The sequence below is a fragment of the Perna viridis genome, chromosome 4 (assembly GCF_037379345.1).
Source record: "Perna viridis isolate PV_CMFRI_1.1 ecotype Kerala chromosome 4, ASM3737934v1, whole genome shotgun sequence".
Taxonomy (NCBI): Eukaryota; Metazoa; Mollusca; class Bivalvia; order Mytilida; family Mytilidae; genus Perna; species Perna viridis.
The window spans coordinates 6,196,604-6,222,053 of NC_142448.1; the positions used below are offsets into that span (position 1 = coordinate 6,196,604).

Genomic DNA, 25,450 nt, shown 5'->3' on the forward strand with positions numbered 1-25,450 from the left:
CATGCTCTACTAGTTTTGCACAAGCAAATCAAAAACTTAAAAACCATCAACATCTTTTAAGCAAAATACCAAGATACTGTTATTAGACAAACTATAGAAACAGGAACAGAGTTTTATTTACCTTGAATTCCAAAAGATTTGCAGAGTTCGCATTGCAAGAAATTCAACTGTTTCGGAATCTGATAATTATAACTTTCATTTTAATTTCATTGTTTTAAACTATTTATAATATATTTAACATGGTGACACATGAATCTTTGTACAGGGAGATCATAAGAGACTCTCACCAACAGATATACAGAAACAACTGACAGAGATAGATTCAAGGCTGACAGAATTAGAAATACGAGGCCGTCATCTTGAAGATTCTATTAGAAAAGGTTGGTAAACTTGTCTTAGGAGTTGGATTTTACTTATTTAATCAATTCTTTTTTAATGGCAAAAATAAGCCTGCATTTTAATAAAATTTAAAATTAAATTTTTAGTGTTACATGTACATGTGTATCATATTTTGACAATGTGTGTATTGGTGGCAATAAGCATTGCTGAAAAAAGTTAAGAACAAAGAAAGACAACTATATATTGCCTACATCATGTTTCTTCTGTATTGTAAGCACATTTCTGTCATTTTAGTGCATTTTCTTGTGTGTGATGCTAGATTATAATAGAAATTCACTCCATCTAATAGCTGTAGTTGTGTTTATAATTGAATAGTAAGCTTTCCACGAATCATTCATCATTTCTTAGAAATTTTCAGTTTAGCAATTAAAAATAATGGAGTTGTACTTCGAATAACCCAATTAAAATCTCATATAGCAAAAACAATGTACAAATACACCCCTGATTGATGTCTAGTCAAATAAATCCCTCTTTGTCTAAATAGAGATACTTTTGGTTAACCATATGTAACCAGTTTCTGTAGTCGTATCTTTTTAGTTCCCTTCACAAATTATTCATTATAATTCATCAATCAAGATCTTTTGAAAATCCTTTTAGATAAATGAATGAAAAGATCGGAAGCAGCTGTCTTTGTTTTCAAAATGACTTAACAGTGGAATATGTGGAATAAGTTAAACCAATGATCTGTTCTGTAATTTATTTTGTAAAAAATATATCCAGATACCAATAAAGCAGCTCTAAGGCCAATTATGGATTTCTATGATTGTTTGTATCATGTACCTTAGATCTACATTATAACGTAAAGAATTTTATGGGAATTTGAAAAAAAAAACTTTAGTACCCTGAGTCAGAATAGTAATAAAACATGAAAAAATATTTCCCATATTTAATACAAGTTTGTTTAGTAAAATGATTGTTAATGAAAGTCCTGTTAATGTTTTGTAAACATCTAAGACATCTGTTTTACTTATGAGACTTCATGCTCTGGCATGATCGTTATCTGTGCTTTTGTACTTGATTTTATACAATTATTGTGAAATCTGGGTGAAAAAAACTGAATGATAATTTTTTTTCATTTTAATCACATATTTTACTTTGTGTACCTCTCCAATGGCCTTTAAAAGTTACTTTTAAGTGTAATTCATCAGAAGTTAAAAGAAATGTTGGAAAATTGCAAAAACATTACAGGCAATGACCATTAATCGTTTAAATATACAGGAGGATTGTTGTAGAAATGAGATTTGCTTCTATTTCTCTATGATACACATCATAGTCATTGTACTTGTATAATCCATTTTATAGTCATTCAGTTATTCATGTATATATATATATATATATTACTAACAGGTATTATGCTGTGGATTCATGCAGTTGGGTTTTAAAATCACTTTGAATATTTATGACATAGCATAAAAAGATTTAACATAATTTTATATCAAATTAGGAATTTCTGAATTTGTAGTATCAAATACTAGAACTGATACTTGTTTTTTTTTTTTAAATATTTGAATTGGCAACAAATTCTTCTTTCTAGATTGTTTCAAAATTTGATACAAAATGTACTTGCTCTGAAGTTTTCAAAAAAATATGTGTATGATTTTTACGAGCTGTTCTTTGTTATGTATCAATACAGAGGAAATTGGTTGCTGTGAACCATTCCATCTTAAAATCATGCAGGAGATTCATAAATGCATTAAGCTGCAAGTTATGCCCAATAAATCTTGTTAGATAGTAATATTAGTATAGTAAAACCTATATGAACCAATCCTTAGACAAATCAGAAACTTCTCTAAACCAGACATCTTGTGAAGTCTTTTTGATCAGTTTCAATAATGTTTGAAGAAAACCTGCCTTAATAAACTAAACCTTAAACCTTCAGTCTTGAAGGCATCTAGCTTATTTTTATGAGCATAAGTGTTTACACTAATTTATCTGCTGCAAAAATACGAAAAATTAATACACCTTAATTACACTAGTATGACATCATTTACATTATAATCATGGTAGTTTTATGGAACTGATTCCTATAGTTTGGGTCTGTGTATCAAAAGTAATGACTAAATGTAGTCGAATGGCAGGAATTATTCTTGTCTCATTCTATAGAATATTCCAATGCAATTGTAGATTACAGGTAATGTTTTTAGATGAATATAGCATAGAAGAAATTAATGAATGGAGTTATGAATCATCCCCTGCATGATTTTTAGACAGACCCTTTGTTCAGTAGAATAAAACTTTCTAAGTTTTTTAAGGCAATTTCAACATTCATAGTTAAATTTTTTGCAATACTAAAACCAACTCAGGAATTTATAAATTTACACTATTACATCAAACCTAGAAACATCACTCCTGGAAAACAATTGACCTCTTAAACTATGTTTAATATACATACATTTTACTAAATATAGAGAAAAGCAAGATGTACTTAAAAAGATAACTGGTTGTTTTTTAAATATCTTACGACCGTTCCAATTAATCAAACGACTTTTTTGGAAAACTAGGTCACAGGTTTTTCTTTAGTTGTGCAAATTTGACATCAACTGTACATTGAAGGCTATTATTCATTTGGGAAATATATTACTCATCATCTTATTTTCTCTCTTCATCTTCATGCTATAGTGTTATACATATTATTCTGCTTTTTTCACTGGAACAGATCGAAGACATACATGCCAGGGACTCATTGGGATTCAGTAGGGTAATACTCGGCTTCAGCCAATCATTTCACTCCATGTCATATTGCTATGGTAATGACCTTGAAGTAGATGTCCACTAACACAATTATGTCATGTCATTCACTTTGTTAACACTGGGGAAAATCCCTCTAGAAATGTTGAAGGAAGAAGGTTGCCCTTGTGGCCCTTATGTCTGTTACTTTTAAATTTGATTCTGATTTTGGTATATTGCATGTTTGTGTTTATGTTGTTATTATAACCTTATTCAAATTTTATCCACAAATGTTGTTCTTGTGTAAATTTTTTAAGAAAAAAAAGCTTTTACATCAAAATTGACAAAGATTTGTCTAAAGAGAGTTTAAGTTCATTCAACTTCAGTTTTAAAAAAATGCATATTAAAAAAAAAATTTGATTGCTAAAACTGTTTTCATTTGCCACTGTTTACATTGTTTAAGTTTTGAACCTTAAGGTCATTACTTTGCTTAAGCTTTGCTTATACATTGTGCTACCTCTGCTAATGAACATAGGCTAGATAACGTAATGAAGCATTACATACTCTACCAAGTAGTACGGATCATCCATTCTGTTTTTAACCATTACAGTAAAGCTTACACACATTCACCACTGTAAGTCCTGTTCACAGAATAAAACAATTTTGAGTTTTACACAGAGTATACATTATCAGTCTCATTAAAATCAGATGGCTATAGCTGGTCTGTTGAGTAAAAGTTGCCTGTTTGGCTATAGCTGGACTGTTGGGTATAAGTTGCCTGTTTGGCTATAGCTGGCCTGTTGGGTAAAAGTTACATGTTTGGCTCTAGCTGGTTGGTTGGGTAAAAGGTGCCTGTTAACAAGGCTTGTATTGAATGGTGTCATTGTGCACATTTATCTTTGGAGCCTATAACCAAGATAAATGTTGTCCAAACAGACTCATTGAGGCCTGTATAAAACCATTAAATATATTTGCTATGTTATTTAGTTCCAATTCTTATATGACCATATATCTGATTTTAATGGGATTGACTGAGTGGTTGATGTAGAATAAATAACTTCAATACTTAATTTTAGACTTGGCAGAGTTTGATATTTCACCGAAGGGTAAGACCTAGTCTTAATTCAGCGAGTGGTATGCAGTGGCATTCCTAACAGTAAATTTTGTTCAAAATTTATGACATGCATGAAAATAACTGGTGAGGGATTGAAAGTTTTAGAGCAAGCTTGTGATTTTTAGCAATGGTATATTTCCTGGATTTTCCTTATTTTCCATTTTCGATTTTTTTTTTTGTTTCCTTTCAGTATGATTATATTTTAAGTTTAAGGATAATTTTTACTCTTGTTTTCTGTCGGATGGAGGAAGGGCCATATTTAATACAGACTATATATTTATGCCACAGCAATGACAGGCAATCTAGTTTTTATACAACCACAAACATTTTTTTGGGTCATACAATGGTATCATTCTGTCGGGGTTGGCGTTGTCTTTGTCATTTGCATCATTGCTGGCTTTCATTAACATCAGTTTATTTAAGAAACCTTGAGTAAAACTTATCTTACTTTTTTTTAATTTTAACACATTGTTCCTTGGAGGTTTTTGCCCCACTTCTTTTAGAAATAAGGGGCTAAAAGGGGAAAAATAGGTGTTATCATAAGAAATGATAGATAAAGCTTTAATATTGTTGACCCCATTTATATGATTGAGATGTCAATCTGTTCATTTTGAGATTGTGTTTTGAAAATTTTTTACAGGGTAGGCCAATCTAAAAAAATCAACTTCTTTGTTTTTGATCTGATTTTGATTTTTTTTTATTAGAATCCTTACAAAAATCCCTGCCTGCATTTTTCAATCAGATTTCAGATCTCTCTTACCATTTATTTATGAGTTATGAAGGATCAAGGGGCCACACCCCCCAAAAAAGGACTTTTTTATTTTTGGTTTGATTTTTAAAATATTTAATTATTTTTTTAAAATTTTGTGCTAAATTGTGCCAAAACCAGTTGTTGTGTCCTTAACAGACTATAAATTCCTATGCTTAAGTGTGTCAAAAACTGATATTGTGTCCACACTTGCCCTAACTATTCAGGGTTCCACCTCTGGGGACATATCATGCTCTGCTCTGGGAAGCTCTTTATACTCTATAAACCTACCTTTCAAAGTGTGGTCTTGACAATTTTCTTCTGAAAACTTCATGTGATACTTTAGGATTTATTGTTATTGACTTTTCTATTTTGTCAGATATGTCCTTTTAATTGAGTACCCCTGACGAGCAGAATTTGTGACTTAAGGTTTTATCAGCTAATAAATGAGCATTGCCCTCCCAGTATTTCCTGTGTGAGCATTGCCCTCCCAGTATTTCCTGTGTGTCCTTTAAAGTGCTTAATGATCAGTATCATCTGCTGTGATACAAAAAGACAAGTGTAAATTTACCTCAAAGCTGAACCACCGAGGACAGACCGAAGTTATATATTAGCATTTGCTATATACAATGTAGTTATAAAAAAAATTGTTTTAAATGTCAAAATAAATTTCTGTAACTACTGTTCAATAAGCTTTTTTGAAAGAGACAAAACTAATTAAAAAGACAAGTGTAAATTTACCTCAAAGCTGAACCACCGAGGACAGACCAAAGTTCTATATTAGCATTTGCTATATACAATGTAGTTATAAAAAAATTGTTTTAAATGTCAAAATAAATTTCTGTAACTAATGTTCAATAAGCTTTTTTGAAAGAGACAAAACTAATTAAAAATGCTGCAAAGAACAGGGAATGTGTTTATTGGACACATTTGAAAGTAATAATTTACAGTTATTCTATTAGATAGTTCCATTCAGTTTCCAGAATCTGAGTCTGCAGATGAAAATTGAGCATCATCCCTAAGTTATAGAATACATCATGTTAGGGTTGTCAATGTTGCCAGTATATTCAGTCTTTGTCCTTTTGTTCTGTCTCTGGTCTCCAGTGTTTTGTCTAACTCATATTTATTTATTTTCCCATGTCTTCTTCAGTCATACTGGTTTTAAGTTTTACATTATCAAGTGGGTAGCAGGTTCATTTTGGTGGCAGGGAATTGTTGCACACATTTACTACTTAGAATTTTCATGTGATTCAATGAAATTTTTTTCGTAAGTTAATTTTGTAAGTCAGAAAATAGGGAGCACTTTATAGCTTAATGATATTTTTGTGACCTAATAAATTTAAGTTTTCGCAATGAGAGCATTAAAAATATTGTTAAGTTAGTATAAAAAGATGAAGATATTCTATATGTAAAGGTTTATTGCTTTAGTTTGTTTACAACTGGCTCCATTACTTCTTCTATAGATTGTAATATATGTTTACACTAGGATACACTTAACATTCTAATGTATGAATGATGTAAACACATGTCATTGTTTGTCATACAATAAGTGACACCAGTTTGGTTTTTTTTTCCTATATTTTATAAATACATGTGTATTTGTTATCATTTTAAGATGTTTAATGTATAAGTATTCTATATTATAAGTTCTGTTTCCTTTAAAACATATAGATCTATCTTCAGAATTTCTAATTTCAACTAAGGAATTGTGATTCACAAATTGTGGGATTTGCTATCCTGTTGTGGATCCCATGCATGCAATGTGTGTGTGTCTATTGTTTGTTTGTTTGTATTATGTTTACTGAAGTGGGAATGTGTTACGAGTTGTAGTTGGTTGATTGGTGTTTTCTCAAACATGATATTCAACCTCTTTTTTTTCTTTTTCAGCCAAGGAAGAGGAGGACGATAAGATGATGGTTGAATGGTTTGACCTTGTTAATAACAAAAATGAGCTTGTCAGAAAAGAGGCTGACTTAATTTACCTGTAAGCTGTTCAATCTAGTTCATTATCTATACAAATATTCCTGAAAAGATAAGTTACATAAAAGAATCTGAATTTTGCTCATGCAAGTTGGAAAAATGATTAAACATAACTGACCAGTGATATCGTTGGCCTTTTATTTCATATAATTTTGAATTTGGTACCCAAACTTTGTTTTTTTTTAAATTGTTAATATTTCATTAACAAGAAAAAAAACATAACCCATTAACCAGTGTTATTTGAACAGAAACACTATAAGACATGCTTAACTACCTGTGTGATTAACCTTATTCTGGATTGTTTTGTGAGGAATTTTTTGGGAAGATTTTTGGAATTTTATTATGGGGGACCATTTTATTTTGGAAGTAATTTAAGGCAGGCGTAATCACATGTTTTTTATAGTAAGACCATGATATCATGGGGAAAATAAAAGGTGTCAGACATTGTAAACCAGATTTTGATATACAAATATCCTATTTCATTTGGACAAAGTAATTGACTTTATTAAAAGACAGTTTTTTTTTGTCTAAAAAAGGTACCAGATTTATTTTTAACACATTATAAGGCAATCAAATTTTATGGGCAAAAATAACAAAAAAAACAAAAAATCTTTAATTCATGTATATTGTCCCAACTTTGTAAATGCCTGACTGCAGGGAGATTTTTTTTTGAGAGAATAACACAGTTGTAGATGTGTTATAAGAATGACATAGTCATGATATTTTCATAGACAGTTAGTTAAGATATCAGTGATGGGTCCAATAACTTTGATTTGCAATGGATTAATGATTAATAAATTCAATTGATGATTACAGCATTTGGGAAAGTGACTGATTAGATTAATGAATACATTGGTAAAGTAATTGTAAATACACCTGATTACTATTAATATTGTTGGTTTGTCAGTATGGGATTTAGATACTTCCATACAAGAAGTCACGATGACTTAAGTTGCAAATCAACAAACTTAATATATGGATTAGAATGCAACTTATGTGGTTTAATATATGTTGGAGAAACGCAAGAACGATTGAATAAAAGAATGTGTGGTCATCGTTCGAGAATTAACACCACCAAATTCCCGACAATTTATCAACACTTTAATCAACAAGATCATTCAATCCTCTCCATGAAAGTTCATATTTTAGAAAAAATTTACCATCCTACGAACAGTCCCATTCTAAGTAAAAACTATCGTAGGGAAAGAGAGGAGTACTGGATACGCAGACTAGGTACTGCAATACCTTACGGATGCAATGACAACATCAAAAGTATAGGAAACATTTCAAGCCAGTATAACAATAACATAAATGTGATGAATTTATTTGACAAAAATCCAAGACGGGAAAGGAGTCATGGCCATCACCACTATACGTCACCTAAGTTACATGATGTCTCCATTGATGGTCTCCTTCGTTTCATACAAAAACCTCTTGGACTTCATCACATTAGAACCTAACTTTATTCTATACCTCTCACTCTACTACACTCCCTTTACAAAAGAAGTCTTGACACTCCTGTTTCTGACCCCACCTCTTCATTATACAGACTTGTTGCCATCATTTTGGATATTGGTTTCCACAGACTCTTTAAACCAGTTTGTGTGAAAAGTCAAGATGAAGAAAAACGATCATTTCTTCCACTACAGTTTGTCAACAAAGGTATAGATGCAATTAATTTGGCTAACATCCTCCATCACAAATACGTTACCTACAAAATTCCCTCATATTTCAAAGACAAATCCATACCAATTGTTTCATATTCCTATACTTCACCCATCACATCCAAAATTTTCAATTATAAAAGGCTATTGCAGAACCTCGAGATTGAGGACTTCAAGGCTAAACCACCTGACTGTTCTTGCAAAACCTCTCCATTCAAATATGGTCCTTCTGGTCACGTCGCTACGGGAGATTTAACCATTATCGAAAACAATTCTCTGCGTAATATCCTTTCTAAAGGTCCCAAGTACCGTGAACCATGCTCCATAAATTGGAATTATAACTTTAAAGTTCTTATGGATGCCGTCGAGGACTATGCAAGAAAATGGATAAAACGAGAACAAGAAGACATTGATTCTCTGTCAGAGTGGTTGAAGGCCGTGAGGTCTTTAATTTTGAAACGAATGAAAGTTTTAAGTAGGTCAATGAGTGCCCAGGCTACATCAGTTTTCAAAGACCCCGAAATATAGCAAAAATATTGTCTACTATACATGACAAATATGTTGTCGTACCAGCAGACAAAGCCCAAAACAACATTGTTTTTGTCTGCAAAACGTTTTATATCCAATGTTTATTATCAGAGGTAGACGTAGAAAATAATAGCAGTGATAAGACCTACACTGCTACCACTCTTTCCAAAGAAGAGATTGTGGAACATCATAAATCTGTGCTATCCTCTTTTGGTCTCTCTACCAAGGACGATGATTGTGATTTACCGTCTATGTACTGGATTCCTAAACTTCACATGAATCCATACAAACAACGTTTCATAGCTGGATCTGCAAAATGTACCACCAAACCTCTTTCGAAACTCTTAACTTCTATACTCACAACTGTCAAAGACGGTCTACAGTCCTACCACAACACTTGTTACTCCCGTAGTGGTATTAATTCAATATGGATCCTGAAAAATTCTAAAGATCTTTTGGAGACAATCAGTTCAAGACTATTATCTGAATATAATAGCATTAAAATCTATGATTTTTCAACACTGTATACTTCTATTCTCCATACTTAGTTAAAATCCCGACTTAAAAACATTATACATCATTGTTTTTCCAAAAAAGATGGTACACCTAGATATAAATATATAGTTCTTGGTAGAGATTCCTCATACTTTGTAAGAAATAATTCCAAATCATCTTCCAAATATACAAGGGTGATGTTTACAAAATGCTGGAATTTTTAATCGACAACATATTTGTCCAGTGTGGTGGACGTGTTTTTCAACAAACGGTTGGCATTCCAATGGGAACAAATTGTGCTCCTTTACTAGCTGACCTATTCCTTCACTCTTATGAGGCTGACTTTATAGCTGATCTGATCAGAAAGAAAGAATATTGTTTGGCTAGATCCTTCAATCTCAGTTTCCGCTATATAGATGACGTGTTATCTTTAAACAATCCTAATTTCGGGGATTTGATACATCGCATCTACCCAAAAGAACTTGAGATAAAGGATACTACAGACACTGTGAAGTCAGCCTCATATCTTGACCTACACTTAGAAATCGATGGTAAAGGAAAACTATTGAACAAACTTGATGACTTTTCATTCAGAATTGTCAACTTTCCTTTCATCTGTGGCAACATCCCTTCGGCTCCTGCATATGGAGTGTTCATATCACAACTCATACGTTATGCCAGAGCTTGCCGAAACTATGCAGACTTTTTGTATCGCGCTAGAACTCTAACAAATAGGCTTCTGGAACAGGGTTATGTTGCTACAAGATTGAAGTCATCACTACAGAAGTTTTATGGTCGTCATCATGAACTCGTGGATCGTTATGGTGTATCCATCAGCACCATGAAGACTGATTTATTCAACGGGTCATAATTTTCCTTTCCTCGTTTGTCTACCCCGGACTTGACTTTTTATGAGCAACTCGGCGGGTGTTTCTAGAAAAGCAGAGGATGCTTACCCTACCGGTGCACCTGGTCCATGCTCCCAGTTTTTAGTGGAGTCCGAGTTGCTCATTTACTTTTGTTACTTTGTATGTATGATTTTAGTTACTTTATGTTCTTTGTTGTGTATGTCTGTTTTCCATGTCTGGTCTTTGTCCCTGGATTACATTCTTTTGATTACCGCTATAACCTTGGTTCCCTTGATTACTCTTTCTAGCCAATTTTTTTTCTACAAAATGCTTTTTGTTTGACTTGAATTCATATTTTGTGATACATTATAAAATTGAGAAAAACACTATTTAAGAAACATACTTTTTTAGATTTGAACAAAATATTTATGGTTTTGGATGCAATACCTTAAAACATTGTTTAAATTTATTTCCAGTAAAATGTATTTAAAAAGAAATATTATGAAAAGTAATTGATTGAATTAAATTACATGTATTATAGTTAGATTTTTTAATGAATAATGATTACAATGATGATTTGAATAAATCTTGTCAATTACAGACAAGTAGTGTTACAATTACCCCATCTCTGTAAGATGTATAGATGTAACCAGTCTGCAGGCCTGAAATTTACACCTGCGATGTGATATTTTCACCTGAAATTTGACCTTCATACCTTTGACTTGATATTTACACTTGAATTATTATCTTCACACATAGTTTAGGATCTTGGACAAACATGTAAAACTTATATACAAGTGTAATAAATCAGGACTTCATGGTGAACTTATTCTTGCTATTTTCTTGGTGGACAGAAAAGTGTGAAAAATGTATCCATGAAATTGATTTTAGACACTATATTGTATTCATCATTTTTTTAATCTGATATATTCACTTGACAGAATAGAAGACTAATGAAGATGAAAGCTACTGAGTTGGCTGGCAGTATTAATATTTTCTTAGGTGGCCATTTTGTAGCCAGTTGCACCTATTGTTTAGATATCAATGATTTTGTCTTTCTGTAGGAAACATTTTATTCCAAGTTGAATGGTTATGAAAGAAGGAAAAGTCCACTATTGATTTCTATAGAAATAACTTTTTTGTCTTTTGCAGATCAAGAGCCCAAGAATTAGAAAATGAACAGCATGAGATTGACAATCAGCTTAGGGACCTCATGTTAAAAAAAGGTAAGGTTATCAAAATGGGGTAACTACTGTTTGTTTTTTTTCTTCTTCAAAGATACACCTTGAATTAAGCAATTGGTTTAGTCTCTAAAACTGCCATTCTTATTCTGCTGTTTTTATCTTCTTCTATCTTGTGACACCAACCTTTGTCCAGGGTATATTTGGAAAATTGCTGGACAAATCTTGATGAAACTTTACCAATTGAAAGATATCCTTACACTCTAAATTTTATTGGTAGTGTGATACAATATCTCATAAACTGTTGATTTCCACCCATTAATCTCATCTTTTATTGATCTGCTGTACAACAGGAATTAAGGAAAAATAGAATTAATCAGTAGGTTTTCATCCTCTAAAAAGCTGACAGAAATAAAAAAAAATTATGGAGGGAATTTCAAAATTATGATGTTTTACATGTCAATTTCTTGTACTGAGGTACTATAACACACAAATCTTTCATTCTTTGGTGACTTAAATGAAGTTTCTTCTCTGAAACTGATGTGCTATTGATTTAGAACATACCTTTACCTCCAAGAGCTAAATTAGGCTAGCAAATATTGGGGTAAGAAATAAAAAATAAAAGTGCAAGAGACTTTGTGTTATTTATACTATGAGAGTTATAATGGCTACGAGTAGTTGTGTGAGAGACTTGGTGTTATTTATACTGTGAGAGTAAATGATGGCTAGGAGTAGTTGTGTGAGAGACTTGGTGTTATTTATACTGTGAGAGTTGTGATGGTTAGGAATAGCTGTGTGAGAGACTTGGTGTTATTTATACTGTGAGAGTTGTGATGGTTAGGAATAGTTGTGTAAGAGACTTGGTGTTATTTATACTGTGAGAGTTATGATGGCTACGAGTAGTTGTGTAAGAGACTTGGTGTTATTTATACTGTGAGAGTTGTGATGGTTAGGAATAGCTGTGTAAGAGACTTGGTGTTATTTATACTATGAGAGTTATGATGGCTACAAGTAGTTGTGTGAGAGACTTGGTGTTATTTATACTGTGAGAATAAATGATGGCTAGGAGTAGTTGGTGTGAGAGACTTAGTTATTTATACTGTGAGAATAAATGATGGCTAGGAGTAGTTGGTGTGAGAGACTTAGTTATTTATACTAAGAGAGTTATGATGACTACGAGTAGTACGAGAGACTAAGTGTTGCTGATATTTATACTGTGAGAGTAAATGATGGCTACGATTAGTTAGTTTGAGAGACTTGGTGTTATTTATACTGTGAGAGTAAATGATGGCTAGGAGTAGTTGTGTGAGAGACTTGGTGTTATTTATACTGTGTGAGTTGTGATGGTTAGGAATAGTTGTGTGAGAGACTTGGTGTTATTTATACTGTGAGAGTTATGATAGGCATTAATCATGAAATAGAAGGCAGTGTACCACATGCTTTTGCAAAGCTGTTTATTTTAAATTGATTTTGTGTTATTAACCTTGAAATGATGTTTATTTTTGTTCACAGAATCAGATAAGACTGCTGAAGACAAAAAAGAAGAAGAACATTTGATACAAAGATTATTAGATGTTGTCAATCAGCGAAATATCATCGTTGACAGTATTGATGAGGATAGGATGAGGTAAGGATTATTAGATGTTGTCAGTCAGCAAAATATCATCATTGACAGTATTGATGAGGATAGGATGAGGTAAGGATTTATTAGATGTTGTCACCCTGTGAAATATCATTGTTAACTGTATTGGTGAGGATAGAATGAGGTAAGGGATTATTTAGGCCCTGGCAGAGTCGAAATATTGTTGACAGTATTTATGAAGATAGGATGAGGTAAGGGTTTAATTATGCCCTAGCAGAGTCGAAAAAATGGAGAAAGGAATTTTTAGTGTGTGGTACCAAATTATTTAAATGTGGTGTGTTTGATGTGGTAAACACTACAAAGTGGGTACAAGTAGGTTATGGTAAAGCAGAGTTACGAAAAAAAAAGCTGGAGTAGTGTCAAATCAATTACAAAATTCACTAGATGTATAGGTAGCCATTGATAGTATAGGATTAGTGAATGATTGAAGTAGAATGTACAAGAGATTGGAGAAAGGAAAGAGAGAGGCGATGAATATGTATATTTGGGGAAAAAAATCTTGCGCTGTACTAAAAGTTTCCTTTTTATTGCCATCACTTGGTGTCCATCATTGCCCGTTGTTGTCGTTGTTAACAATTTTTCAAAACTCTTCTCTGAAACTACTGGACCAATAAGAACCAAGCCTGGTATGAATGTTCCTTGGGGTATCATGCATAGAACTGATGTTGGGATTTTTGATCCGTCTAAAAACATGACCACTGTTACTAAAAAGAGAACATAGAGGTCAGAGAGTAGTTTTTTGCATATATCTCCAAAATCCTTAGCTTTGGCCCAATTCTGACATGGGATAAAAGTGTTCAACATGATAAGATCTATTTGTAGTCAAATTTTCATTTTAATCTGTTCAGCCATGTTGGAGTTATTGCTCTTTTTTGACATTTTTTTGCTATTTATAATGTTATTGTTATTTCTTTTAAAAATCTTCTCTTCTGACACTACTTGACCAATTGGAACCAAACTTAGTATGAAAGGTCCTTGGGATATCGTGCATAGAATTGGTTAGGGGATTTTTGATCATTGAAAAATATGGATGCTGTTACTAAAATAGAACATAGGGGTCAGAGAGTAGTTTTTTGTATATATCTCCAAAATCGTAAGGTTTAGCCAATTCTAACATGGTGTTAAAGTGTTCAGCATGATGAGGTCTATCTGTGGTAAAAATTTTCATTTTAATCTGTTCAGCCATGTTGGAGGTGTTACCCATTTTGGACGTTTTTTGTTGATTTTGATGTTATCTCTAAAAATAAAACATAGGGATCAGACAGTAGTTTTTCGCATACATCTCCAAAACTGTTAACAAAATTATTTCTGTAGCTGAAATGACCATTATTATAAGGCCTTCAAAAGTCTTCAGGGATCAAAATTGTCAGGTGACTCCTTGTAAGAGTTATTGCCCTTGAAAGATGGAAAAATGACAGGTTTCTTTTTTTACAGTTTTTAGCCAATATCTTGAAAACTGTAATAGATAGAAAGAAACTTTCTATCTTTGACATGATCCTTATGATAGTCCTACCAAAGTCTTCTTGAGTCAAAATTATTGGACAACTCCTTGTTAAATTCATTGCCCTTGAAAGACAAACTTTAACCAGGTGAGCGATTCAGTCTCCTGGGAGCCTCTTGTTATGTGACCCAGTTTAATTTGAAAACAAAAATTAACAAATAAAAAAAACAATGAGATATAAACTTTAGCCACCTGGATGGACACACTGCATGCAATGGATGACTGAAAATCTATATGCATCAAGGTTTATCAAAAAATAAATACAAATGTACAACATTGCAATGATTTCAGACTATATACAATAACAAGTGTTTTGTTGTAGGTATGAAGAGGAAGATAAAGATATTGCTATGGCATTACAAGGTAAGCTTAAGAAGAATGGATTTAAGGGAAATAAGGTCAAACCTGCTTGAAGGTCAAATTGAGAGAATGGTCTCTGTTCAACAAAATGTCATGTCAAAATAATTGGTCCTCATTTCAAAATTTAGTTCTGCAGGTCCTGAAGTCCCTTTCTTCTTAAGTCAGATAAACATGATTACTTTAAATGTCATAATTTGATGGTCTTAAGTAATATTTTCTGTTGATTTGTTATACCTTCAAAGGTAAGAAATTTCAGGTGCGAAGTATGACATTTATAAACTAGCAGGTACTGTGACATTTAATTGGCAGTTATGTTGAGATCTGATAGAAAGACATTAGATTTAAAATGTCAGAAATTTTACTCATACCAAACTGATCAATATCTTATAGTGTGAATTTTAGAAATAATTTTTTTTGCCATTTTCAACACAGATTTAATATGAGGCAGGTGTAACCTGTAGAAGGATCAAGTTTATTGATATTATTTTGCCTTTTACAGTTTAACATTATGAACTAAGATTTATTTTTCTTTAAAATTTAACCAAATTTAAAATTTCTGCCACGTATATTTTTTTGGTTTAAGATACAAAACTAGTTAAGGTCCTTACTTGATATTACAACTTCCTGTTAGACTGAGAAATCTGGTTCTAAGTGCATCTTAGGTCATAGGTCAAATTGTATTGATTACTGTTAGGATGACTCCATCCACTATCAATGTATTCAGAAACAAGGGGATTATTCATATGTACTGTATATATGATATTGTAATTATATGTGTATTGTATTTAAACACCAAATCTTATTTTCTCTCATTCTCAGTATTTTTTTAGATATGAGCAGTGATTTAACCCTTTGAGTGGGTTTCCTGTCTTTTCATATTATTCTAAATTGTCTATGCTATAATCAACAGCTTAAATTCTATTTCCCTGGATGAAGTTCATAATTAAAAAAAGACATGTAAAAATCACTCACTGAAACATTTGAAACCTATTTTTTATGAATTATTTCTCATATTGAAAAACATTACACAGATTTTTTTACTGTCAGTGGTAAGAAATAAATTGCATATTTCTTAGAAAAAAATAATTTTCAATATTTTAGTTTTTAGTGCTTATTTTATAAGACCAGAAAGTATATAATTTTTTTTGGTTTTTTCCTTTCATAAATACCATTGAACTTCGCTTATCAAAGTTATAGTGAATCGTTACATTCTCACCAATCTTCATTGGATCCATAGTTACTTGCTTTTTCATACCACTAGACTTCCCGCCTGCCATAAAAAGTAATGTAGTAACCTGCTTATCCCTGTATAATCATTCATCAAGGCTTTCAGGACTGTTATCTATTTGATATGCTTACCATGGTAAGGCACTGTAAGTCCTTCTATCCCCAACAGTGAGGGAGGTTTTCATTAAACCCCTACTGGCAGCTTTTGCCAAAGGGTATTCTTGGTTTATCAGTCCATCCATCGGTCTGGCAAATTAATTTTCACTTTCTTCGTCATGGTTTCAAATATACATTTGATATTTGTTCATTGCACTTCTATAACTAGTCAAATTTTAATTTTGTTTTGGCCTTTTGGTTATTTTTGTTTTGGCCTTTTAGTTATTTTTGTTTTGGCCTTTTGGTTATTTTTGTTGAGTCATTTCCGTTAGAAAATTAATGCAGACTGTGAATTTCCCACACTTTTCTGATTAACAAATTTGCATAAAGTTAGCATTCTGTTCTCTTCAACAGATTTTTCTGTCAGTAGGGGACTTTGTATTGCCATACACTTAAGTCTAAACTTTTAGTGATATTGGACTTTTTACACTGAAAAAATGGGACTGGTACATTGTATGCTTAAGCACAGTTGCATATTATTTTTTCACATTCTGGAAGCAGGGATTAAATAGTTACTAACGTTCATATCTGTTAATTTACAAATATAAACACATGTAAGGAATTTATTCTCAATTTTTTACTAAAGGGGCAAAAATAAAGCATGTAAAAGTAATGTTTTCCTTTGTACTATTCTGATAGTTTGAGGTCTGAGGTAATTCAGGATTTATCTGTGGTACTTTTTTTACCAGGGTTTAAGAGTGCTTTCTTTTGAATTTATCATGTTTGTTTCATTGTTATTGTGTCATAACTTCATATTGTAGTATTTACCTACTGTTTATGGAAAAAGCAACAATAACATCTATGATAAAAGCAGATTAAAGAAAAGATCATTTGGTAACAGGTTTCCATTGGTGCTAGAAAGTCTTTCAATTTTTTTTCTAATAACCTTAACTTAACATGATATCTTTGAAATGAACATTATGTTGAATACACCTGATATATAACCTAGTAACACCTGGGTATATATTGGTGTGATGTTCAACAGGGAAATGGTTAAATACACCTGGTTGTATGGCCTAACAACACCAGGGTATATATCGTGTGATGTTCAACAGGGAAATGGTTAAGTACACCTGGTTATATGGCCTAGTATCACTGGGGTATATAGTGTGTGATGTTCAACAGGGAAATGGTTAAATACACCTGGTTATATGGCCTAGCAACATCCAGGAATATAGGATTTTTTAAATACACCTGGTTATATGGCCTAGCAACATCCAGGAATATAGGATTTGTTAAATACATCTGGTAATATGGCCTAGCAACATCCAGGAATCTAGGATTTTTTAAATACACCTGGTTATATGGCCTAGCAACATCCGGGAAAATAGGATTTGTTAAATTCACCTGGTTATATGGCCTAGCAACATCAGGGAATCTAGGATTTGTAAAGACATGTAACCAACCAAACAAAATATAAAAAAAAATTATTAGTACAGGGATATAAATCATTTTAGGTTTCAGAAAGAAATTAATTTTGTTACATTTCATGTCCATTTCAAGGTCATTCTGAGTGTCGTAAGAAACAGAAAAGACCCTGTATTAAACTGCTAAGATTTATATTAAAGCTAGCTAGGTAATCTCACTGATCATTAACATTGTTGAAATGTTTCTAACTCTTTTACAGTTTGTGGAAATCCAAATAATGATAATTGTATACATATATTTAATTAGTCAATCTTATTTTTTATTCAATTTGAATGAAAATAAATTTATGATTCTTGATTAATGAATTGTTTTTCTTTTTAAAGTTTTAATGAAGCATGTATTTATTGGTTAGTATTGGTTGTTTTCAAACTTTAATAGGGTAATATTGCTGATTTTCAGTTGAATGCTGTTATTCAAACACTTCAGAAAATATAAGTTTTATCAAAGATTGAAGTTTTTGGAATACCAAAATTTATCCAGTTCTAAGCTTTTTGCACAGATATTTAAATGTGTGAACAGCATGTATGGCTTTCCTTCACGTTTTTATATTTTCTATCACATTAATAAGTTATTTATATATTAACATCAAACCTTCATTGCTGCCATGCAAAGGGATATAACTCCAATAATTACAATGCATGCAATTAAATTAACCTGAATAATACAAAAATACAACTCATATGAATATTGCAAATTTAGAGATGCTGTTTCAAGGAGTTACCTCTCATAAACAGTATTAAAAGGAAATACATAGAAAGATTTATCCAAAAATAAATTGTATTCGAGAAGTATTTAAAATAAAATTATTGAAATAGGAAGCCAAACTCAGCTTCGAGAAGATACCAATATATTACATTAATGCCTCTGTTTTAGGGATTTTGAATTTTATTTAATACTGCAAATTTTAGTAAATAATCTGTTATGAATTGGTTGACACGTCTTACTACTTGGGTGGAAAATACCCTTGGGGACCTTTGGTCTACCAGTAGTGGCATGAACTCATTAGTCGACACATATATATATGGAAGTACCAAACATATTACACGTTTGGTATGCTGTATACATGATTCATTGAGAAAAGGAATGTTTTCAAGAATCATTTCAGGAAATGTTAAGTGTGAAACAATTTGTTTAATGCTTTTTATTTTGCTTACCTTCACTATAGGTCTATGTGAGGAATAGCCTTAACTTTGTACCCAACTGGTAATTCTTTCACTTCAGCCAATTGAAATACAATTTGATCAAAGTAATCTTTAGGGATACAACTTAAATATTTTGTTAATTAATCTTATCAAGCCAAAAATTTGGCAATCAATGCTGCCTTCAGCACTTAAGGATATTGTTGCAAATTTCAGCTTCTATCTTATATAAGAGATACAGGAAAGTACTGGTAAATGCGACTCTCCCTTTTTGGTTTGAAGAACTCTTCAAATATCTTCATTTATTCATATATTTACAACAGCTCAGAGTTATTAAAGGACAATTTATGATGTTTCTGCTCCTCTCTTAAAGACTTTGATACCATAAAAGATAACCCTTGTAATGTAGCCTATGAAAGTGTATTAGATGAAATTGCTACTTATCTCCTTTTGAATAATTGCTCAGCTTTGCCAGGCATGTTGCATATCAGAGATAGAGTGCTGACTGGTTGGTCAGGCTAATGGATCAGAGAGTGTATGACATGACTATCTGCAGGCTCTTGCTTCTGTGAGCTAGTACATTAAAATAAGGCTTGTCATGTCAGACTAGTACAAAGCAGGGTCTGTCAGATTGATCAGTCATTCTTATTCTGAAATGAATGCTTTAGGAGGTAAAACTAAATCAATTTATTAGGTGTTATTTGAATAAAAAGCCCAATTCTATAGTGGCATAAAAACATAATGGTGTATTGCCAGTGTTAGTACTAATAGCTCCTTCTATCATAAGCTAAGCCTAAAATCATTTCCTTTTTTTTAACTTTTGCTTAATACAGTAATGTAAAATCTAGAAGATATTTTTCTTCACTTGAAAGGTACTCTGAAAAAAAAACCAACAAAAATGCTGTTGAGTTTTTTTCACTGAATTTCATATTGTGTAAAGAATGTCTTTGACTGTGTCATATGATACACAGTAGACAATTTAATTATTTCATGCTATTTTTTTTTTCAGCATTGACAGATGAAAGTGGTCATATTTCATTTCATGAAAAGGAAGCTAAATACACAAAGACAAAGAAAAAGAAAAGAAAGAAAGGAAAGCTATTGTAACTTTGATCATTGTAGTTAGTTGTGGAAGAACCTTGGTTACAGCTATTTTAACTATGTACATGTTATACACAACATGTTTTACAAGATGTCATATTCTATTGCTAATTTTATGTGCAAAATATAAAATCATCTCCCCTTTATACTAGGTGTCCACCATTAGAGAAGTTGTCTTGTAGTGAATGATTAGGACACAAACCTATTTTGATTTTTTTTTCTTTACAATGTTTCTGTCTTTCGACAATAACACTCTTGAAATGTAAAAAAAAAATATTTTTCTTGGTTTTGACAGAATTATTTTTGCAAAAAATGATGGATTTGTCCTCTGCATTAACAAATTCAAGTTGATTTGCATTATGCCTGCGAACAATAGTGTGGGGTAATTAAGTTCTGGTTGGTACGTTTGTCTACCTATTATGCTTACTATTGTGTATATGCTACTGATATTAAACGTACGTCTCAGAATGTGATGCCTGTCGCTACACTGCTACATCGGATCATATTGATACAAGAAAGATTATATAAGCATATAAGGGTCTGAAAAATTCCAAATTATGTTAGAACTGTCAGATTTGTGAAAATTTATATGGTTAACTTGATTTTCTAAAGTGAAACATCGAATTGATATCTTTTAAAACTGAAAGAAATCACTATTATCCGACTGATTTTTGCAGGTGATTTTTTTTTTTCATTGCTAATGCTTATCATTAAACATAATACATAGCAAATTTTCTTGTCAGTCAAGAAAAAATATCATTATAAACTTTAATAATTCTCAAAAAATGCAAAATAAAACATTGACCTGCAAATCTAAGTTGGTTTTCAGTTATTTCTTGGATGTTTTTATATTTTTAGATGATATTTATTTGACAATGTAAACATGGGACCAATTATTTTTTTTTACATATCTTTTATTTTTCCATTATCTCCACATTTTGCTTTTTTACATTTTTTATGTTTAATATTACTTTTTATAAATGATATATTTTGGCTGCTTTTGACATTTGTACAAGAATACTCTCAACATTGGCAAATTTTATCATTATCACAATATTTATTGGTGAACAATTTCAGGTTTTTTTTTATTTTGCCAAAAGACATTTTTATTGAACCAGTAACGTTTTCAGGCCATTAAAAAGTAATATATGCTTGTATTGATGGATTGCAAGCATTTGATTATACCACTAGGTATGAAAGTAACCAACCTTTTGACAATGGACTAAGAGTAATGTGTGGCCTGAAGTTTTATTTGAAAAGGAAGTAATGTTAAGATTGCACAAAGAAAAGGTTTACGTTTAATTGATATCAAAGTCGGACCTGAAAATAAAATCATATCAATGTAGATATTACATAAATTTTAGTAAAATTTGTGCTTATTGTCTAACAAAACCTTTTCGCAGTCAATGCATGCCCAATATGGAAAAAGATGTGCAAAATGCACATAAAATGCGCACAATACTTGTGAACAATACCTGACTGCCAGACATTGGCCACATGTATCAACAACTTAAATATTTACATAACTTACATGATTTAGCCATAAATATGTATTCTATCAAAACAAAATGTTTGTCAAAGGATGTGGCCAATATTTCTTGATTGAAAAGTCACCTACAATCATTCAGTTTCATAAGAAATTAAGAATTCAATAGTAATGGTAATTTGTTACATCATTTTGAAACGTTATTGATGTAACAACTCTTTAATGCTTTTGTTTGGGTTAAGTCATATTTTTTAAAATAATTATATAAATAAGACAGTTTAGTTAGTAAGCCTAAATTTTCACTGCAGAACAGGGCCAGAAATTGGTCAAAACAAATAAAACCCTTCGTTCTCGCTTAAATAAATGTACCTAGATTAGGAACTAACATTTTATCATTATAGACAGTTATTCTTTATTTCTACAATATTGATAAGAACACTAATTTTAACAACAACACAAATATAAAACAATCAGAAAAAATGGTTTACCATTTGTGTGCAATTTTGAGTACTTATACACCTGTCTAAGACCGGATGTATTATGGTATACCGTTGTCCGTCCATCCGTCTGTACGTTGTCAACATTTCAGACAATAACTTAAAGACACTTTCACCAACTTTTATGAAACTTTGGTGAATTGTTCATATCTATTGATGTAAGCTCCCTTTCGATTTTCATAAATTTCAGATTTTTCATTTCTATGTTATGAATTTTTATACTGAAAGAAGGGTGATTTTAAAGTTTTTGGACAATAACTCAAAAACACTTTCATCAATTTTTATGAAACTTTGGTGAATTGTCTATACCTATTGACATAAGCTCCCTTTTGATTTTTACAAATTTAATATTTTTCGTTTCTGTGTAATGATTTTTTATACTTAAAAAAGGGGGATTTTGAAATTTTTGGACAATAACTCAAAAACACTTTCATCAATTTTTATGAAACTTTTTTGAATTGTTCATATTTATTGACATAACTCCCTTTTGATTTTTTATAAATTTCAGATTTTTCATTTCCTTGTTATCAATATTTTTACTTTAAAAAGGGGATTTTCACATTTTCGCACAAGAACTCGAAAACACTTTTTACTAACTTTTATGAAACTTTCTTGAATTGTTCATATCTATTGAAGCAAGCTTCCTTCCGATTTGTTTAAATGTCAAATTTTACATTTCCATGTTATGAAGTTTTACTCTTTAAAAAAGGGTAGAAACGGCCAAGGAAATTTTTTCATTGAAGAAACATTGAAAACGAACCATTTGTTATGATAGAGCCAAATTTTTTGTGCATTTTTTATTTACTTTTTTTGGGGGGGTGGGGGGTGAAGGTGGTAGGGTATTTGACAGGGCTCACAGTATTTCTAGTTGATCATATAACTTCATTAAATCATAAGGACAAGTAAAAAGGGCAACAGGCGTATCGTGTGCTTAAAGAGCAGGTCTTTATTCAAGCCTGGATTCTGTTCTTAACAAACGCTGCATTACAACTTTAAAAAGTAGTTATTTTCTGTGCAGCTGAGTAATATATTTATATGAAGAATTGTATTATGTTTTGTTTTTCAGGAGTTTTTATTTTTACATTATATTACAATTAGTAAGCTTGAATGCTAGCTGTTAACTTTGCTCTCCCTAAAGGACCGATAACTCAGTGAAGAAAATGTCTAATAAAATCTGAAAATAGCAGTAAATGAAATAATCATTTTTACCAGTATTCACTTCTTTGTCTATGTTAAGTAATGCCTTGAAGTATCCCGCAAGTAGAAGGTAGAGATATTTTCTGAAAGGTTGTGCTTTGTATATAAGTCTTCTTAAAAGAAAGTTGGAGGGGTGCATTACTTTTTTTAAGATTCTTTTTTTAGATTTTTTTAATATTCATAATAAACTACAATAGAAAATTGAATTGCCCTTCCACACAGAATATTTGCAAAAAGGGTTGTCAACAAAATAAAGATATACAGGAAATGAGTATACAAACTGATGTTAAATAAGACTTCTACATTAACTTATTTATTTTCCCAAGTGATTTATTATTTTTTTCACACATTTTAATTGCAAGAATATACTCTCTTGGCTTGGTTTCATTGACCAGTGTTGCCCCCTGGTGTACTGTGGGGAACTAAGTCTTCCCCACACATAATCTTTGAACAATAATTTATTTTTACTTGAGAGGAAAGATTTGGGGAAAATTGAAGGATATGTGGAAATTCTAAATTGGAAGACATTTTAGGAACCCCTGTTCTAGACATATTTTATTAGGAAAATGTAAAATTTAGTTTCCATGTGTACAATATTTTTTTAGAACTGCACTTATAAAAGAAAGTCATATTCAGCTACATCTAATTAAGCTTTAAAGTGCTTATGTACAGCAATATTGTATCTTAAAACTAGAGCAGTGCTTTTCCAATGTGTATATTTTAATTTTAATATAGTGATAATAGAATTTAAAGACTGTCTGCTTAAGTGAAAACTGGTATTCTTGTAAATTCTATTTTTTTTCGTGTAAAAGCCAATATTAAACTGTTAAACACATGTTCTTAAATAGAATTAAATTTGAAGAATTTTTATTTTTAAATGTATAAGTGTTCTATGAAAAAGACAATGCTCCATATATCAAATACATCTTTCAGATTACTTCTTTATTGTTAAGTTGTTGCATTTGGAGTTGTATAGCTTTTAAAATCATGAAAATGCTGTCATTAAATGGTATGAAGCTATCATCATTGGTCACAGAGTCATCATCATTCTTTTTCTGTAAACATATGTTTTCCATTACAAAACTTGAGTATAAGTGTATGGATCACTGTGGTATTGTACGAAGAGGTGGTAGGTTGGGATTGATGCAGAGCATTGCAACTTTGATTCTTTAGGAATTAGGGACCAGAGACATGAATTTTCCTTGTGTAAGTGTTGTCTGCACAATAACTTGAATATAGTGTGTTTTATGAACATTTTTTCATTCTCTGCTAGGAAGTTACGCTGTGTGGAATAGTTAATCACAATTCAAAATTGAGCTGTATCCAATACCTAACTTCCTGACATTGGCCAATCTGATTAAAATTAGTACCTATCAATTGTTCCATTCAGTCACTGTGTATAGGATCCAACAACACTTCATTCTACTTTCTTTTCAAATGACCTTTTCATAATCCTCTTTTTTTTCTTATGAATAAAGTTTTCAAAATCATGAAAGATGAAATGCGATTGGCGCATCTAAAATGTCATCAGAACAGAAATTGAAAGTAGAATGGGATTTTGTTAGATCCTACATGCAGTGACTGAATGGAACAGTTGATAGGTCTAATTTTAATTTTAGATTATCAAGCTTTAATGTTGTAGTGTGGCCAAGCTAGTCCAACTGTTCAGCATTCAAACACTGTGGTCATATCAAGCTGCGTACTTTTTAGCATTTATTATTATTGAGATGGTTATTATATGAAGGTAAAGTGTTTCTACGTGGTGCTGTGATCTAATCATTTTATTATCAATTGCTGTTACTTGTCGATCAAATAAACTGTTTGACACTTAGTTGTTGGTGGTGATATTCCTTAATTTACTGTTTTTAAGTCGTTAATATTGTTAGCGACTTCTTGCACTCGTAATTTCAGTACTTGACATTCGCATTTGATTTGCATAATTATATATTACTATACCACCTTTAATATGCTGCTGATTGGTGCCGTAAAAACATATATACGTCTCAGAATGTGACGACTCTATTCGCTACTGTTCCTTCGGATTAAATTAAAATAACTATAGACCTGTTGGTATCCTGCCGGTTGTATATAT

At 31.5% G+C, this 25,450-nt stretch overlaps 1 protein-coding gene across 13 annotated transcripts in view; it reads left to right on the forward strand.

Moving 5' to 3' along the window:
- LOC148618644 (uncharacterized) overlaps window positions 1-25,189 on the forward strand; it is a 45,247-nt gene extending 20,058 nt beyond the window's left edge. For 7 of the 13 annotated variants that reach the window (XM_088577738.1, XM_088577740.1, XM_088577742.1 and 4 more), the window contains exons 7-13: window positions 266-380; window positions 4,143-4,172; window positions 6,816-6,912; window positions 11,596-11,669; window positions 13,137-13,251; window positions 15,090-15,130; window positions 20,087-25,189. In XM_088577738.1, coding sequence (XP_088433864.1) covers window positions 266-380; window positions 4,143-4,172; window positions 6,816-6,912; window positions 11,596-11,669; window positions 13,137-13,251; window positions 15,090-15,130; window positions 20,087-20,184 — 570 coding nt within the window. In that variant the 3' untranslated portion in view covers window positions 20,185-25,189. Of the gene's footprint in view, window positions 1-265; window positions 381-3,055; window positions 3,147-4,142; window positions 4,173-6,815; window positions 6,913-11,595; window positions 11,670-13,136; window positions 13,252-15,089; window positions 15,131-18,013; window positions 18,087-20,086 lie in introns of those variants that run through there. The other 6 variants (XM_088577746.1, XM_088577749.1, XM_088577748.1 and 3 more) reach the window with 4 other exon arrangements.
- Window positions 25,190-25,450: the final 261 nt, after the last annotated feature.